Below are 18,332 nucleotides of genomic sequence, written 5' to 3' on the forward strand. Positions count from 1 at the left end.
TGTCGCTCCTCCTGGTTCCGGTTACCTGGATCGCTTGGTGCGATGAGTCATCTTTTCATCAGCTATAAAAAACCGTCATGATGGATACGCTGACAAGCGATTCGTACCCAGTTTAACTTCTTTCTTACCCAAGCAAGTTGTGTTTGGTAGAGACTGTGCCCAAATTCCCTGGAAAACGCGTATCGAGTTCTTGATTTTCTCCATTTTTCTACCACGCGATAACCTGATTGGAATGCAGAACAATTCGTTTGCTCGTTTCTGTAATAATTCCACGACCGTTCCAGGCAGAAAGGTGTGAGACTGACACAACGTTCCCAGCACTCAGCCTCACCGCAGTTGTCTGGGTTGTACGGGCCGCCACTGCGTACGTCACACACGTCACGGGGACGCACAGCCAATGAGTTCCACAAAACTTATGGTGCCAAGCCGACCCCGGTTTGAGTTGACAGAAAAGGCGTGCGGAAAATACCGGACTAAAATGGAGTGGGAAACGACTTTTCGAACACCAGTCGTCACCATTTAGGCATCCGATCGCGGAAAGAAACCCACGCCTCACACGTATCACGTGACCAGGCAGAGTTGTAACGGAGCGTGATGACGTCACTGCTGGCGCTGAGATGATGTGCAAATGTGTTGAAGAAGCGCTGCTGTACGACTCCAACATCGAGCAGGCCTTCTCAAGGATTATGGTCTCATGGTCTCTAACATACGGATAAGAGACGCAAGGTTCTCTAGTGTATCAGCCCGCAGCCCAGCTAGTGATCCAGCCCGAAAAGCCCACTATTTCACATTGCTCATCAATCTAAATGCATTTCAATATTTGATAGCAATCGATCCGCCACTCAATCTAACACAGCTATGCAAAATATGGCACCCATTTGCCGCGCCGCTCGAAAACCATTCTGGAATACATTTGAGGGTCAAAGTGACTCCGACCCAAGCGCGTGTTGAGCTATTGTACATGCATGCTATCATTTCGGACTTATCTTAGACCTATACATCCACACGCGCTCGGGTGGTGGTCAAGTTGACCCACAACTCGAAGTTTTTTTTCTGGAGTGGAGAGTAAGATGGAAAAAACTTATGATGTCATGGATGCCCGGGCAACCCTGACACAGTCTCACCCAAAATACTGAGCACATCATCGCAGGCGTATCGGTCAGAAACTGGAGTGGATAAGGGTGTAATGGGGCAGGATGCGGGCTGTACTAAATCATCTTCAAATGGCTTTTTTAGTTCAAAATCGCATAAAACGCGAAGAATTCCCCTTTTCTTCCCTCGTTTTTAAGACATGCCAAGATGTATCATAAGCTTACTAATCACGGTGCATGAAGGGGGAATGAGGAAAGATACTGACTGCCCAGCTATAGTGTATGATTGTCGTATATTGGTGTGCGTATGCACCGCATAGTGGTGGTCGACCATTCAGCTAATGTTAAAAATTTCAGAGAAATTTGAAACGTTGACACTCGACCTCTATGGACGTTGACTGGCAGCAACGTTCCAAATGTTGCGGGGTTCGAATGTCTCTGCGTCAATCTGTTCTGAAAACGGTCGTCACTTCAAAACGTATTTCATCCTTACGATATTATCATAATCATGAAAATGTTGTCATCAGCTTTGGGAACATGAACGTAGGTTGACACAGCTGTGTCACCGGAACGCGCACAATGGAAGCGTCATGACAATTTAGGTTAAAACTACCGTGTGTGACTAGTTTATTTTATTTGGATGAAACAGATCAGGTCACAAAAAGTATCCTAACACGGAACTCAACCGCTTAAAATAGTAGTTTCTGAGCGTCTAACTAGTTTGCGCGAAGCTTGAATCTCAGAGATTGATAACCTGCAATCAGGCTTGCATTCAGGCTTGTTAACTATGGCGTGGTTATGTTTGTGAAAGCAAAATTTTGCTCTAAGTAACAAGAATTGTGATCAATTTAAGATCTGCTTAAAGGTATAGACATAACGTGGGTCTTATGAACTAAATAATCATAACCGATACGATTCTTTATCATATGATCATGAAATCATAAACTGATAAAATAGCTGAAGTCCACTCATGAATAATGAGTGTGACTTGCTCTGTCTCCCTCCCTTACCGTCAATGGAACAGATGCAGTAACGCGGACACAATCAAATGCAGGAGATAAAAAACTCTCCACGCTCGCCACTCCCTCGCACCACCGTCGGCGTCATGACCCGTTTAAGCATTAATTGCATTGCAGTTGTTGCCGCTTCAAGTTGTCACACTTCATCAAACCTGTCATTAACTCATAGGCAATCGGCTCGCGAGTCACATACGTCTGCCACCAAATTTATTCGGTATGGGCACGAAACTGCCCGTTGTTCTTCCCGGCATTTGGCGAATAATACTTGCGTATGATTATTCACTTTTAGTGTCATTGCACACATAGATCACCGCCTGGACAAGAAAAATTCATCATTGTATTCGCCACCGAATTCTGCGCTATTGGCTCGCTGGTCATGTGCACATTCCTCTAACGGGTTGCTCACTATCTGCACAAATAATTCTGATTTCTGTTTGCTACCTTAGCATTATATTCAGACTCCAGCGGCCCAGCGCATTGAAGTCTTGGCACCAGTTACGTCACGATAGTTTTATGAGCCAATGCAAGGCTGCTGTTTTCGTTCCCCAACCGACCTTGAGTAAGCTAGGCGAAGAAAACGGGAATCACTGGGCGGTTTTACCACGCTTATGCGACAATCTCTTCGGTGTAAATATATCAAAATGTGCCTACATCCATTCCCACCTTGTTCGAATCTTTTCCAGTAAAGGCGTTTCCATTAATGCCCTTTTAAAGCGCTTCTAACCACATTTCGTGGCCTAATTCACGAACTATCAGAAGTAGACAAATTTTAAGCAAAATGGTTTGTGACGTCACATTTCGAGACATGGCGTAGCCTGTACTAATCTAGGAAACGGTCAGAATTCTCTTGCAACTTTCTCGTGATGTATGCCTATCACGTTATAAAGCATTTTAGCTATACTTCATTATGATTTACTCATGATTACGAACATGGCTAACCTACCTGCAAAAAGCTTGGACAGCATGGAAACCCAGATTTGAGGCTTTTGGGCTTTTTTCCGTCTTTGCCTTTGTAATGAGTGTTGTGCGGAGGAGGGAGAGCATCCTAATGACATGAGCGCTCTTAAACATTCAGCCTCATACCTCCACACGACACCTATTCTCCCATATTCTGGTTTCTCCTCGGACTTAACCCACTATATAATTGCTTTCGGACGAAATACGGCCGAACAGGTAGCGAATTGGATGCGATATAATGGGCCAAAAGCTTTGGAGGAGGCGAGAACTGCTGTCAGCTGGGTATGGGAGAGAAGTTGAAAGATCTCAAATGAAATTCAAAATCAAATGAATGATAAAATGTTCGCCTTGGGTTCAGCGCAAGTAAAAAAAAGATCAACACGAACCTGCTGCGTCATAAGCTACATGTTCCAGGCCATTTATCTTCCGACTTACCTGCAGATTGAATGGGTGTCCATGTGCAGCTGCATGGGTCACATCATGGTCTACTTCTAGGAGGTGGGCGTGTACCAGGAATTCCTTGCGAATTCGTCAGCGCACCGGTGACACCATTGGGGCGTCCGTTCACTGGAATTGACCGTGACCGTCTATCAGTGGTTAGCGGCCGACCTATAAAAGCGAAAGCACCAAGGGAGAACACCACTTGCACTGTACACCCGGCCTCCAGAACACAACATGCAGGTATGTGCTGGAATAACGTCATGGATATGGCGCGCTGTTGGCTATGGGGAGCTTGTTTCAAGCCATGTACATCTGGGCTTATCGATGTGATATGCACTGCACAGATAGCGAGGTTATAGTAATATCGTGCAAACCAGCTCTGTTGAATGGGCTACATCATCCGTCAAACATCCTCTCACTGTATTGCAGGGTCTCGTCATTGCCGCCGTCCTGGCTGTCGCCGCCGCCGCCCCGGCACCGGAGACGCCGGGCTACCAGCCCGCTCCGGCCCCCTACCACCCGGTACCCTCGTACAAGCCGGCCTCTTACCACTCGGAGGCCCAGTACAAGGAGACGGCCAAGCCGTTCGCTTACGACTACGCCGTCAACGACCACTACACTGGTACCAACTTCGCCAAGAAGGAGGCAGCGATGGCCACAAACCCAGGGATATTACTCGGTGGCTTTGCCCGACGGCCGTGTCCAGCACGTAAGTACGTCGCCGACAACTACGGCGGCTACAACGCTGAGGTCACCTACGAGGGAGAGGCCCAGTACCCCGAGTACCACCCCGCTCCTGCCTACAAGGCTGCCGCTCCGTCCTACAGGCTGCCGCCCTGCCTACAAGGCTGTCGCTCCTGCCTACAGGGCTGCCGCTCCTGCCTACAGGGTTGCCGCCCTGCCTACAAGGCTGCCGCCCTGCCTACAAGGCTGCCGCTCCTGCCTACAGGTGCCGCCCTGCCTACAAGGCTGCGCTCCTCCTACAGGCTCGCCCTGCCTACAGGCTGCGCTCCGCCTACAAGGCTGCTGCTCCTGCCTACAATGCTGCCGCTCCGGCCTACAGGGCTTCTGCCCCAGTCTACAAGCCCGTTTACAAGACTGCTTACAGTTCTCCCACCCCGGCATACAAGGCTGCAGCATACTAGTCAACCAGTGAGAATGACTTCCTTTTTAAATGCATGAATGTTGTGTTGTGATGATTTTCGACCAGCCATATTTCAATACAAGGTACTACGATCTGGACAAACAAACTGTGAACTATGGACCACGTGGTGTTGACTGAAGCGATCATGCATTTTCCAGTAGGATAATTTCATTGGTGCGACTATGTTAAGGAATTGGCCTTTGCATGGCATATTGATGCGGTCCCAGTGGATGTTCTAAGTTGGGATGTGGATGCGTGAGAGAGAGGGCCATTTTAGTCAGATCACCGGAAGAGGAACGATGCTAAATATTCAGAAACCTGGAAGAGAGGCTCTGTTCCCCGCTCCTCCCGGTTTCCGGGCACCTAGATCGCTTGGTGCGATGAGCCACCTTTTCATCAGTTGTAAGAAAAAAGCCGTCATGATGGTTACGCTGACAAGCGATTTGTACTGTCTAACTTTGTCTAACTTTTTCTGATCCAAGCAAGTTGTGTTAGGTAAAGATTGTGCCCAAATTCCCTGGAAGACGGGTATAACGTGCTTAATTTTTTCAAATTTTCCTACCACGCGATAACCTGATTGGAGTGAGGAACAATTCATTTGCTCCTTTCTGTAACAACTCCACCCCCGTTCCAGGCAGAAAGGTGTGAGACTGACACAACGTTCCCAGCACTCAGCCTCACCGCAATTGTCTGGGTTGTCTGGACCGCCACTGCGTACGTCACACACGTCACGGGGACGCACAGCCAATGAGTTCCACAAAAGTCATGGTGCCGAGCCGACCCCAGTTTGAGTTGACAGAAATCGCGTGCGGAAAATACACCGGACTAAAATGGAGTGGGAAACGATTTTGGAACACCAGTCGTCACCAATTAGGCATCACATCGCGGAAAGAAACCCACACCTCACACGCATCACACGACCAGGCAGAGCTGCAACCGAGCGTGATGACTTCACTGGTGGCGCTGAGATGATGTACAAATGTGTTGAGGAAATGCTGCTGTACGACTCCAACATCGAGCAGCCCTTCTGAAGGATTATGGTCTCATGGTCTCAAATATACGGATAAGAGACGCAAGGTTCTCCAGTATATCAGCCCGCAGCCCAGCCCGCCCCGCCCAGCTAGTGATCCAGTCCGAAAAGCCCACTATAATACATTGCTCATCCATCTAAATGCATTTCAATATTTGATAGCAATCGATCTACCATTCAATATAACACAGCTATGCAAAATGTGGCACCCGTTTGCCGCGCCGCTCGAAAACCATTCTGGAAAACCTTGGGGGGTCAAAGTGGCTCCGACCCAACCGCGTGTTGAGCTATTGCACATGCATGCTATCATTTCGGATCTATTTTTGACCCATATATTCGCACGCGCTCGGGTGGAGGTCAAGCTGACCCACACCCCGAAGTTTTTTCTGGAGTGGAAAGCAAGCTGAAAGGAAAAAAATCATGATATCATGGATGCCCGGGCTACCCCGACACAGTTTCACTCAAAATACTGAGCACATCATCGCGGGCGTATAGGTCAGAAAACAGAGTGGACAAGGGTGTAAGGGGCAGCATGCGATCTGTACTAAATCATCTTCAAAATGTTTGTGCGTACTGTGCGTAGTGCGTTAGATGCGTACTAGCTTACAATCGTTAATATGTATGTGCGATGTCTGATGCGTGATGCTTGAGGCCTATTCACTTGAAATTGTTTGCATGTATAAGTGATGTGTGATGCATGATACCTGTTTATCTGAATTCGTTTGCGTGCAGATATTTTTCGCGCATTTTAATCCGAAGTTGGATATACACTGCATCGCGATAATGGTTGGCAATGCTCCTTACACTGAATGTTGGTGAGTTGTAAAAAATCTGACTCGCTGTTTAAAAAAAAAATCAAATGGAATTAGCGTGGAATTTTGAATTCACTACTCATGTCTGTTCCCATACACCCATGTAACTGGAATATCAATGCACCTATATCTTCTTTGTCCCGGTTACGCTAAGTAGAATAAGGCTAATTATACTGTCTTATCTATTTGTAAAATGTTCCTCGCAAATGCACTTTACAGCTTACGCAATCAATGTCTGCCAGAAAAAGTTTTTAAGCCATCACATTTTGATATATTAAAGGGAGCGTTCCATCTTCATTTCTGGTCTTAGCTGAAATAGCTGTTTTATAGATTATTCGATGCAGTTCGCGGCCCTGACCTTCTGGCCGCACCCAAAGACCTCTGGTTTCTGAGCTATACGCCCGCGAAGATATGCAGACTTTTTCGTGCAGACTATTTCAAAGCCATTCAGGCATGCATGACGTCATAAAATGGTCATGTAATTCCTGCCGCCCCACAGGCCAGGCCGTGTTCAAGGCGAAGAAGAATATTATTGTACAGCCGTTCGGACCTGTCTACAGTCCGTGATCGCGGTTTCCAAATAAAATGGACGTCAATTCGCTCTCAAACAATTTAAGCTAGCTGCGCAGAATAAGGCAGTAGTAATAGTCTCATTCCTCAGAGAAAAATCAGGAAAATGGAGATGTAGATGGGTTCATATTTCGATGAAGGCATGTTGCCAAAATATCAAACCATCGATATTTTCATTCTCCCGGCATTTCTCCGGGGAAAAAGGCTATTACTACTGTCTTATCTAGGTGAATAATGTCACTCGAAAATGCACTGAACAACTTACAAGCTGCACAAGCTTCAATCGCAAAGCACGCTTTGTGCCTCTTAATTTAGGAAGTTGGATGTGGTTTCTTTACCGGCTAGCTATCACAAAATTAGGACTTGCAATCGAATAACTTAATATGACGAGCCCAGAAGGACAATGGGTAAGCTAGACAATTATTGCCCGTGCTGCCATCTCTTGCCCAGCTTGAAGTACTACAAGTAAGTGCAAATTTCGACGGATAGTTTGGTGGCGCCACAACGTCATACAAACGTTCCATGACGCAATCAAACACTGCCGTATCAAGGAGCATGTTTACTAAATGGAGAAAATGTGCTGCCTAGAGGATCCTTTCCACTTAAAAGCAGATCAATAGTCATAAGTGACATAACTTCATTTTATGCCCGGTTCGTCGCGGACGCGTCAGTTCCTTGTTCCGCTGCAGACCATGATGACGGTACTCCGAGATCACGGCGGCTATAACACCCTCTCCCGGCGCCGACCTCCCTGCAGGCGGCAATGAGTAATCACACAGCTTTTGCCGTGCAGCTGTGAGCTCCCATTGTCTGCTGGTGTGAACAGAATCATAGCGGCGCCGAAACGGCCAAGTGCAGCGATCGCTCCAGCGTGACCGACCGAAAGGTCACATACCGCTTCTCCCTTCCGCGAGACAGGGGACGGGGAGCGGGCGCGCGCTGCCCGCGTGGCCGCCGACGCCGTCGCGGCGCGGTCCGTGCCCGCCGCCGGCCGCCGACGAGGCTCGGAGCGGCTCGGTCCGGCCGCACCAGGTGGGAGACGCTGTCGAGAGGCGATCCGACGAGCGCTTTGCCGTCCGCCGTTCAGATAGGGTGAGTGCCGACGCCTGTGTTACAGCCAGGTCTGACTCATCCTCACGTTGTGCCGCCTTCAGACACGGCCCACGCCAGGACATGAATGGTGCAATACAACAGACGTAACTGCGCTGCCAACTCGGACAGAGTGGCATAAAAAACCGACTCAAGAGAGCGGCTCCAACAGACGTGTCAGGCCCCGAGCCAGGGGACGCACCACCAAACAAAAATCAAAGTTGGAAAGAAACGTACCTTATGTCTCGGAGGTTGCATGCGTCGGTGATCAAGCAAGTGCACTGCACCAGCTACTTCAATACAGAGCCTGTATTCAACAATTCCACTATAGTGCGGACCAAATTCCCGACGCAGCACCGACTTCAGGTTCCAAACAGCATTTCTGTCCTCTTCTGAAAGCGCATCCATCACCGCAATCCGCGTGCCGAGGCCAAGAAGCGCCTTCCCCACAGATGTCGTCTCATCCCCCACCCCAGCCGATATGTATCCAACCGTCAGAAGAAGTCTTCCACCTCTTCTCCACCAACCCACGCGAATTCACCCTGGACTCAATTTCGCATGCCCCACTCGTGTCACGCGCCGTGACAAACACGGCTCTCGCCGGCGTCAGAAAACGGCCGTCCCGGTGACCGTTGACCGTGGCGGCCGGCCGGCCCACGCTCCGGCGGTGGCCGCAGAGGCGAGCCCAGGTAAGCCCACTAGTAATTCGCTGTATTGGTAAACGAACTAGTAACGCTATCGCAATGTTGTGATGTTCTTGCTTGTTAACTTCCCACCGCCTGTGAGTTGGTTTCATCGTATCTGATGCCTGCTTCAATATTTTCAAGTGTGGAGCATTGCGTTTCAATGGTCGATAATTCAGCATAACTTTACACTCATATGACCATTAAAATTTGTTTTTAATCTCTGTCGTTATTTCAATTTCATTATTTCAAAAACACATTGTTGCTTCGTGAGTCAGAAAAAAACATGCAAGAACGAGATATCCGTTATGATCGTTCACATCGCCTCAAGCGGATTGGTGAGCTTGAGAAAGTTGAAAAGTAGATGGAGTAATTGTGATTGGTCGTCACCAAGAAAGATCTTTGAGAGAATCTGATGCTGCGCCAAAGAAAATGGCCCTCCACGGCATTTCGCTACTGCTTGAACTTGTTGCACTCCATAGCAATGTTAGCCCCAAAGTGGATAATCGCACGGCTGCGAGCAGGGACGAGGGCGATGCAAATATGTGTGATTCTGGGTGAGTATATACTGTGTCCAGCTCGCAGAAAAGCCAACTCTTCCTTCAAACGGTTTTTATGATACATCGATGGCCAAGTACAAGGCGATACAAGTGTCATGTCGGAACTTATGCCATGAAGCTGCGTTCTGGTGTTGTTTGTCCATTGTCGTAGTCAAAAATGTGTTATCGTTGTCCGAGTTAAAGACGAATATATTTAGAATGAACGGAAATTTATGTGATGTGAAAGGACCAAAGCTTCTTGAGCCAGATGGGGCTTGGCCTACTTAAATCCCATGATGCTTCGATAGACCTGAAATCCACAAAAATCGGTTACCAAATTTAATGACTAATGTCATGTTCTTGTGAATATAACATAGGATATGTAAGTAAATATGCATGTCCTGTGAGAGTAATATATGATGCAGATTGATGATGTGGACAAGGAAGTAGGGAGCAACGTCTGGGTAGTTACGCGACTTTACATCTGCCTTGTAACCCGAACAGATCGTAATTGCGCTCAGAGGATGAATGTGTTGATGACGGTGTTGAAACGCAAGAAGAAGAACAAGCAGCTCTGCGGAGTTAATGGAGGTGCCATTCAATAACCGTCAGTCTTTAAACCAACCTTCGCAATAAATTACTGAACATTCAGGGTGGTCACTACACCTAGAACCATCGGTGTACAAAATACGGTTATTTGAATGAATGACAGATGTATTATGCAACGTTTGTTAAATATAAGATGTTGTGACGAGCAGTTTGAGATCTTTAGGAAGGTGTTTGAAAATAACTAATAGTGCTACAATAGGCTGAGTTTGTTTGTTGTTTGTTTGCGAGTCTGCAGCACTTTTGTCACGCATCGCAAAATGTATACCTTGCGTCGGATGGCTAAGAGCAGAACGTGGGCTTTCATTCCAGGCGCTGAACTTGGAGACGCACGCAATACTCCCTGTATAATCCGCAATAACGTGTTTTGGATGGTAGCCAGAGGCCGAAGAGCGTGCTCATTGCTCCCCTGCATAAGCCATGGAGCCGTATTTAATGATAAGAACCAAAAATGTATGTAAACCTACTTAAGTGTGGCGGTCGACACCGTACCGTGACCCAGAGATGCGGCGGACGAAATTCAGTGTTTTGAAGCGTTTGGAACGAACATGCTCCACGCACGTTGGCACCGAATCTTAGGGCAAGTGCGGTACCGATTAGCTTAGAAAATAAAACAAAAAGAGTAAAATCTGATCCAACAATAACTGAAAAGTGCACAAAATGTGGCATACCCCGAAAATGCAAATGACGTTTGCCACAGCCGGATCAGATAAATTCGCATGCTGGAAACGCAAGAATACTTTTGTCAGAGCCGCATAACTCGAACAAATCATTTTATTAAAATGCAGCTGGCGAGGAATCGACAAGCGCCGTAACCTACACAGTAAGAAAATAACATGAGGAACCGTTCTCACCCGTGACTAGTACGTCGCTGGCTTGAAAGCCGGGGCGGGAGAGCTGTATACGGTCTCGTGGACAGGCTCATAGGCCGGAGCAGCAACCTTGTAGGCAGGGGCGGGATGGCTGTAGCCAGAATTGTGGACAGGCTTGTGGGCCGGAGCGGGAGAGCTGTATACGGTCTTGTGGACAGGCTCATAGGCCGGGGCAGCAACCTTGTAGGCAGGGGCGGGATGGATGTAGCCAGAATTGTGGACAGGCTTGTGGGCCGGGGCGGGAGAACTGTAAACGGGTTTGTGGACAGGCTTGTAGGCCGGAACAGCAACGTTGTAGGGCAGAGGGCTGGATGGCTGTAGCCAGACTTGTGGACAGGCTTGTGGGGCCGGAGCGGGGAGAGCTGTAAACGGGCTTGTGGATAGGCTTGTAGGCCGGAACAGTGACCTTGTAGGCAGGGGCAGGATGGCTGTAGCCAACATTGTGGACAGGCTTGTGGGCCGGAGCGGGAGAGCTGTAAACGGGTTTGTGGACAGGCTTGTAGGCAGGAGCGGGATGGTTGTAGGTAGGCTTGTAAGCCGGGGCAGCAGTCTTGTAGGCAGGGGCGGGGTGGTACTCGGGGTAATGGGCCTCTCCCTCGTAGGTGACCTCAGCGCTGTAGTCGCCGTAGTTGTCGACGACGTAGTTGACGTGCTGGATACGGCCGTCGGGCAGAGCCACTGAGTAATATCCCTGGGTGTTGTGGCCATCGCTCTCCTCCCTCTTGGCGAAGTTGGTACCGGTGTAGTCGTCATTGACGGCGTACTCGTAAGCGAACGGTTTGACCTCCTCCTTGTACTGGGGCTCCGGGTGGTAAGAGGCCGGCTTGTAGGAGGGGGCCGGGTGGTAGGGGGCCGGAGCGGGCTTGTAGCCCGGCGTCTCCGGTGCCGGGGCGGCGGCGGCGACAGCCAGCACGGCGGCAACGATGAAACCCTGCAATGACATAGGGGGCTTTTCACGGAAGCGGCAGACATTTTAAACGTGCATGTTTTGCTGAGATCAATCTGATAACCTCGGTACCAATGTAATACATTTCTCCATTCTTTTAGTGCAGTCACTTCGCTAAAAATAATCGCTCCAGCAGTCAGCAGGACACCATACCAACCGCATCATTCAAGCCCTCACCTGCATGGTGTGTTCTGATGGCCTGGTGTGCAGTGCAAGTGGTGGCTACTTTTGCTTTGCTTTCCCTTTTATAGGTCGCCCGCTCACCACTGGTAGACGGCCACGGTCAGGTTCCCAGTGAACGAGTGGCCCCCAGTGCCGCAGGCTGTGCTGACGAATTCGCATGGAATGGCCTGGCACACCCCCGCCCCAGAGAAGTTTGGCTTAATGCGATGGTTAAGCTGGGTCATGATTACACAGGATGTTCGGTGCACACAAGTGGGTGTCAGGCTCAGGGTGTATTCAGGAACTTTTGCTGGGAAGCAAATCCGGTGACGCAAAGGGGGGGGGGGGGGGGTGTAGGTGCGGAGGTCTTGTCCACTAATAATTCACGTAACATATTTTGGAAGTGATGAAATGTCATGGCTGCAATGCTAGATATACATATACGGCTGTTTCTCACTGATGCACAATCTTACCCGTTCGACTCACCTTTGTCATTCGGCAAATACGGCTTTCCAGCTGACCAAGATTATTTGGCTACTTCAACATTGTTTTCTCCGGGGAGGTGAAATTCCACGAGTGGGAAGGAATTTTGCTGCGGCCGCATTTTAATAAAATGATTTCCTGGAGTTATGCGGCTCTGACAAAAGTATGCTTGCGTTTTCATCATGTGAATTTATCTGATCCTGCTGTGGCAAACGTCATTTGCATTTTCGGGATTATGCCACATTTTGTGCACTTTTCAGTTATTGTTGGATCAGATTATACTCTTTTTGTTTTATTTTTAAGCTAATCGGTATGGCACTTGCCCTAAGATTCAGTGCCAACGCGCGTGAAGCATGTCTGTTCCAAACGCTTCAAAACACTGAGTTTCGTCCGCCGCATCTCTGGGTCACTGCACGGCACCGACCGCCATACTTAAGTACGTTTACATACATTTTTGGCTTTTATCATTAAATACGGCTCCATGGCATAAGCAGGGGAGCAATGAGCACGCTCTTTGGCCTCTGGCTACCATCAAAAACACGTTATTGCGGATTACGCAAGGAATATTGCGTACGTCTCCAATTTCAGCGTTCGGAATGGACGCTCACGTTATGATTCTAACTATCGGACGAAAATAATACATTTTGCGATGTGTAACAAAAGTGCCCTAGACTCGTAAACAAACGACAAACAAACTCAGTGTATTGTAGCACTATTAATTATATTCGAGCACCTTCCCAAAGATCTCAAAGTGTTCGTCACAACAGCTTATATTTAAGAAACGTTAAATAATCCAATTGTCATTCATCCAAATAACTGTGTTATGTACACCGATGGTTCTAGGTTTGATGACCACACTGAATGTTCAGTAATTTATTACGAAGTTGCTTTAAAAAACTGTCGGTTATCAAATGGCACCTCCATTTACATGGTAGAGTTGCTTGCGCTTGTTCTTGCGTTTCAACACCGTCAGCAACACATTCATTATCCGAGCACAATTGCGATCCGTCCGGGTTACAAGGCAGATGTAAAATCGCTTTACTACCCAGACGTTACTCCCCACTTCCTTGTCCACATCATCAATCTGCATCACATATTGCTCTCACAGGACATGCGTATATTATTTGCATATGCCATATATTACGGTCACAAGACATGACATGAGCCATTAAATTTGGTAATCCATTTTCCGTGGATGCAAGGCTATAGAAGCATTATGGGGATTAAACAGGCTGGTCTACTGGCTCAAGAAGCTTTGGTCCTTTCACATCACATAAAGTTCCGTTCAATCGAAATATATTCGTCTTCAACTCGGACAACGATAACACATTTTTGGCCATGACAATGGACAAACAACACTAGAACGCAGCTTCATGACATCAATTCTGACATGACACTTAAGCCATCAATGTATCGCAAAAACCGTTTGGGGGGAAGAAGATATTGGCTTATCTGCGAGCTGGACACAGTATATACTCATCCAAAATCACACATATTTGCATTGCCCTCGTCCCTGCTCACAGCCGTGCGATTATCCACTTTAGGGCAAACATTGCTATGGAGTGCGACAAGTTCAAGCAATAGCGAAATGTCGTGGAGAGCCATTTTCTTTGGCGCAGCATCAGATTCTCTCAAAGATATTTCTTAGTGACGACCATTCACAATTGCTCGACCTTCTTTTCAGCTTTCTCAAGCTCACCAATCTGCTTCAGGCGATGTGAACGATCATGACGGATATCTTGTTCTTGCATTTTTCTAACTCACAAAGCAACAATGTGTATTTGAAGTAATGAAATTAAAATAACGACAGGAGTTAAAAAACAAATTTTCAGTGGTCACATATGAGTCTAAGGTTATGCTGAGCTATCGACCATTTAAAAGCAATCCTCCACACTTGAAAATATTGAGGCAGGCATGAGATACGATGAAACCAACCCACAGGCGTTGGGAAGTTAACAAGCAAGACCCGTCACAAGATTGTGGTAATGGTGCGTTACTAGTTCGTTTACCAATATAGCGAATTACTAATGGGCTTACCTGGGCCCGCCCCTGCGGGCACCGCCGGAGGCGTGGCCAGGCCGGCCGCTACGGTCAACGGCCACCGGGACGGCCGTTTTCTGACGCCGACGAGAGCGCGCGTTTGTCACGGCGCGTGACGGCGGGAGGGAGCATGCGAAAATGAGTCCAGGGCGAAATTCGCGCGGGTGATGGAGAAGAGCTGGAAGACTTCTTCGCACGGTCGGATATATATCGGGTGGGGTGTGATATATATCGGATATATATCGGCTGGGCTGATGAGAAGAAAGCTGTGAGGAAGGCGCTTCTTGGCCCCGGCACGCGGATTGCGGTGATAGGTGCGATTTCAGAGAACATAAATGCTGTTTGGAACAGTGTGGGAAATTTAATTGTTTTTTTTTTGCTGGTGGCGGAGTACAAAAATTGTTGTGGTCGGAGTACAAACTTGCCTGCAAGCAAAGGTCGGTCTAATGTGAAATGAGTGTCTGCACAATGGGCCTTGCTTGGAGTACATCACATACTGCCTTTAATGGGTCAACATTTTCCCAATGTTTTTCTGGCAAAAATTAGTGTCAGCATGCAATTTTGCATTTCAGTGGAACAGAGCACTTTCTGTGAGCGAGGGTGCCACACTGATCCCATCCATATCCCTGTAGTGCTACTAGCTCACCTATACATGCACAGATTGATTGATGGTACATGTTTAAAAAAATATAGAGTTAGAGAGGTTAACAACAAAACTTTATACATATGCATTCACAGGTGCATCATACAAAGCTCAGTTACTTAGCATTACCTATCTACATGCAAGCTTACACAATATCAAAATGATAAATCAGGTGCATCCTCTGCTTACTGACAAACTGCATTGCGGACAACCACTGTGCATCACACCCTGGTTTTTTAATGAGTCTTAGGCAGCTGCAACTGACTATGAAAGCCTTATGTATGTGACATCAATAACATGTGGTCCTTTTGGCCTTTACATAATTAATATAAACATACCAAAAGTGTTCCTCTTCCTATCCTTCTCTTTCTGATCTTCTCCTCTTTCAGTTCCTCAGCTTCTCTGTCTGTCACTCTTCTCCTTCCACTCCTCCTCCACTTCTGCTCCTCCTCTTTTCCTGCACCTCCTGTTATCCCTCTCCTCTTCTCCAAGTTCCCTATGATCATATGCAGAGAAAATTTTAATAGTGTCACTGCAGGACCTTATGCCTGACAGCAAGGAACATGGCAGCATTGCCACCTGCCCGGTTACAGCAATTATAACCACAGGCTGAAAAGAGGCCAGCCTCATATTTGATCCCACATGGGAAACCCACGCCTAGCATTAATGTTGTATACAGATACCTTAGTACCTACGTACCTACCCACTATGCTGTAGGTAGAGCAGGTTATACCAAGGTGATTCTGCATCAGCCTGCAGTGGTAAACATTTATAGATCAGTCCCCCGGTATTTATTTACATTTTTTGGAATGACTTAATAGCGGTCCAAAACTAAATCCCAAGTAACTTTAGAAGTGTGGATGCATGCTGTGTGAAAATTGAAGACAACCAATTCCACTTTGCCTCACTGAATACCTCAAACTCGCAGCTACGATGCACATAATCCCAAGCAGCTTCACTCACCCTCCGCCCTCCTCACTCCCACCACATGAAGACAGACAACCAAACCATGCACAGGAGTTCTGGCGCATTCACAGACATTGTGATGGCATTCTAGCACTCGTCAATGGGCCAACCAAGTACAAGTACCACGGGTCGGTCCTGAAATGACAGGCTGTGATGAATAGTCTAAGAAAAGCCATTTATGCAGTTGCACCAACACAAATTGTTCAGTTTGTGGTACAAAAATCATAGAGCTTTACAGTCATGCATTTCAAGTTGCTATTTTCCACCTACAAATACATATTATCTTCTGGTGGCGCAAGACAACGCCGAGATAATGCAGTGACTGTACTACAAATCTATAGATATTTCTCATTCTAAGGCATACCATGCCATTCCAGCACCCTCTCAGGAAAGCCCGTATCTGTGCGATACCAAAATACGTAAATTTTTCAATTAAATTTGGCTAACTTTGCTAAAAACTTGCTGTTCTCCGGCTTGTACTCCGGCTTGTTCTCCCCGGGTCTCCCCATAGGCCCCATTGTGAGAAGGGCAACCAAGTACTGCGATTTTTTCCCGCCGGGTTATGGACCATCTCTGTCTTGCAAGTACAGGTACTGGCTGAGCCTGGAGACGTGATACCGTTGTTAAATAAGTAAGATATGCTCGAATCTTCAAAGACCGGCATTTACCGATTTCTGAAAAAGTGGTTGACGTACTATCATTTATACAATAGTAATAAGTTTTGGAATGCTGCATGCCACAAACTCCCATTTTGGGAACGTAATTTCCGATGACATTTAAGAACCCAAAAGAAGCCGTTACCACCAAAAGTGCCGCCCACAAACGCGATATTTGGATGCCATTTAATGTCATGATTCTATCTTAAAAGTGCCGATATGTGATATGATAAAAGTGCCTTTGAATGCTACGACTTTGAGTTTAATTGCAAGTTGGATGGTGATTGGTGGCTGGTATGGCAGGAGCAGGAATGAAACAAGCGCTTTGAAAAGGATGTGCAATGCTGCAATATTTTGGAATTTTCCCACCAAGCTGTTTGCAAGATGCACGTCCTTTGGTAAAATCGCTAACATGTTATCTTAATATGAGGTAAGTTAAGAGCATAGTTGGCATGCTAGGACTTCTTGCTCGGCGAGTCTTTGAATGACCTAGTTGAAAAAGATGTGCCATCGTTGATTTTGGTGCTGCTAGTGGTTTTCTGGTCGAACGAATATTGTTGTAGGTGTCTGTTGCGACGCGGACCTTCACTGCTCGAAAGTGCACTCGTCAGTTGTAGAGGGCCTGGGCTGCCGTTGGTCTCGGGTACGGGGAGGCGATGGGTTCGTCGCGTGGTGGGAGCCAGAGCCGTGATATGTTCGTCCGTTTCTTGAAAAGGTATCGGTAGGTGTGTGCGTCGTGGGGAATGCGGTCTTACTCAGGTGCGCCATATATTTTCGCCACAGGTGACATCTGAGGTATGTGGCAGCGGTAGGTACTTAAAACAATCACATTTCATATTTCAGCTTATTTCGTTTCCACAGAAGTAACTCACATGAGTTGTCATCACCATTCAGGAGTTGCACAGGCTTGTACAAGTGCATCTAACTCATGTAATACAATGATGAAGGACGTTGACATGAACGCCCTGGATTGGCCAGCTCCTGCACGATTTCAGATGCTTGTTTCCATTTCTTGGTGCTCCATATGTTTGGTCCCTGGAAATCAAATAAAAGTTATAACTCACGTTATGAAAGCAAAATTCATGCACCCTCCTGGCTATCAAGAAAGCAAAACTGTCTGCCTCGGTACTTTTACTCAGGCTCATACATTTGCAATGATGTCTGCTTTGTGCGGCGACTGCAGTGTTTGTCTGGAGTACAAAGATTGCCATTCTTACCAGTCAAGAGCCTGGAGTACAACATTTCCTGGTGCCACATCCACCAGAAAACGGAGGTTTTTCCCACACTGGTTTGTAACCTGAAGCCGGCGCTGCGTCGGGAACTTGGTCCGTACTAAAGCTGGAATTGTTGAATACAGGCTCTGGTATTGAAGTAGTCTAATGCAGTGCTCTTGCCTAATCATCGACGCATGCAACCCTGCGAGACATAACGTACGTTTCTTTCCAACTTACGCCTTCCGTTTCGTGGTGCGTCCCTTGGCTCGGGGCCCAACACGTCTGTTGGAGCTGCTCCACTGAGTCGGTTTTATGTCCCTCCGTCCGATGTGGCGGCGCAGTTGTGTCTGTTGTGTCGCACCATTCATG

General features: G+C 47.4%; 1 protein-coding gene across 1 annotated transcript in view; it reads right to left on the minus strand.

Moving 5' to 3' along the window:
* Positions 1-11,796, minus strand: part of LOC119090294 (cuticle protein 19.8-like) — a 22,863-nt gene extending 11,067 nt beyond the window's left edge. The window contains exon 1 of the mRNA XM_037213078.1: positions 11,181-11,796. Coding sequence (XP_037068973.1) covers positions 11,181-11,796 — 616 coding nt within the window. The remainder of the gene's footprint in view (positions 1-11,180) is intronic.
* Between the last annotated feature and the right edge of the window lie 6,536 nt (positions 11,797-18,332).

Source organism: Pollicipes pollicipes, unplaced genomic scaffold (assembly GCF_011947565.3).
Source record: "Pollicipes pollicipes isolate AB1234 unplaced genomic scaffold, Ppol_2.1 Scaffold_3087;HRSCAF=3621_pilon_pilon_pilon, whole genome shotgun sequence".
Classification (NCBI taxonomy): Eukaryota; Metazoa; Arthropoda; class Thecostraca; order Pollicipedomorpha; family Pollicipedidae; genus Pollicipes; species Pollicipes pollicipes.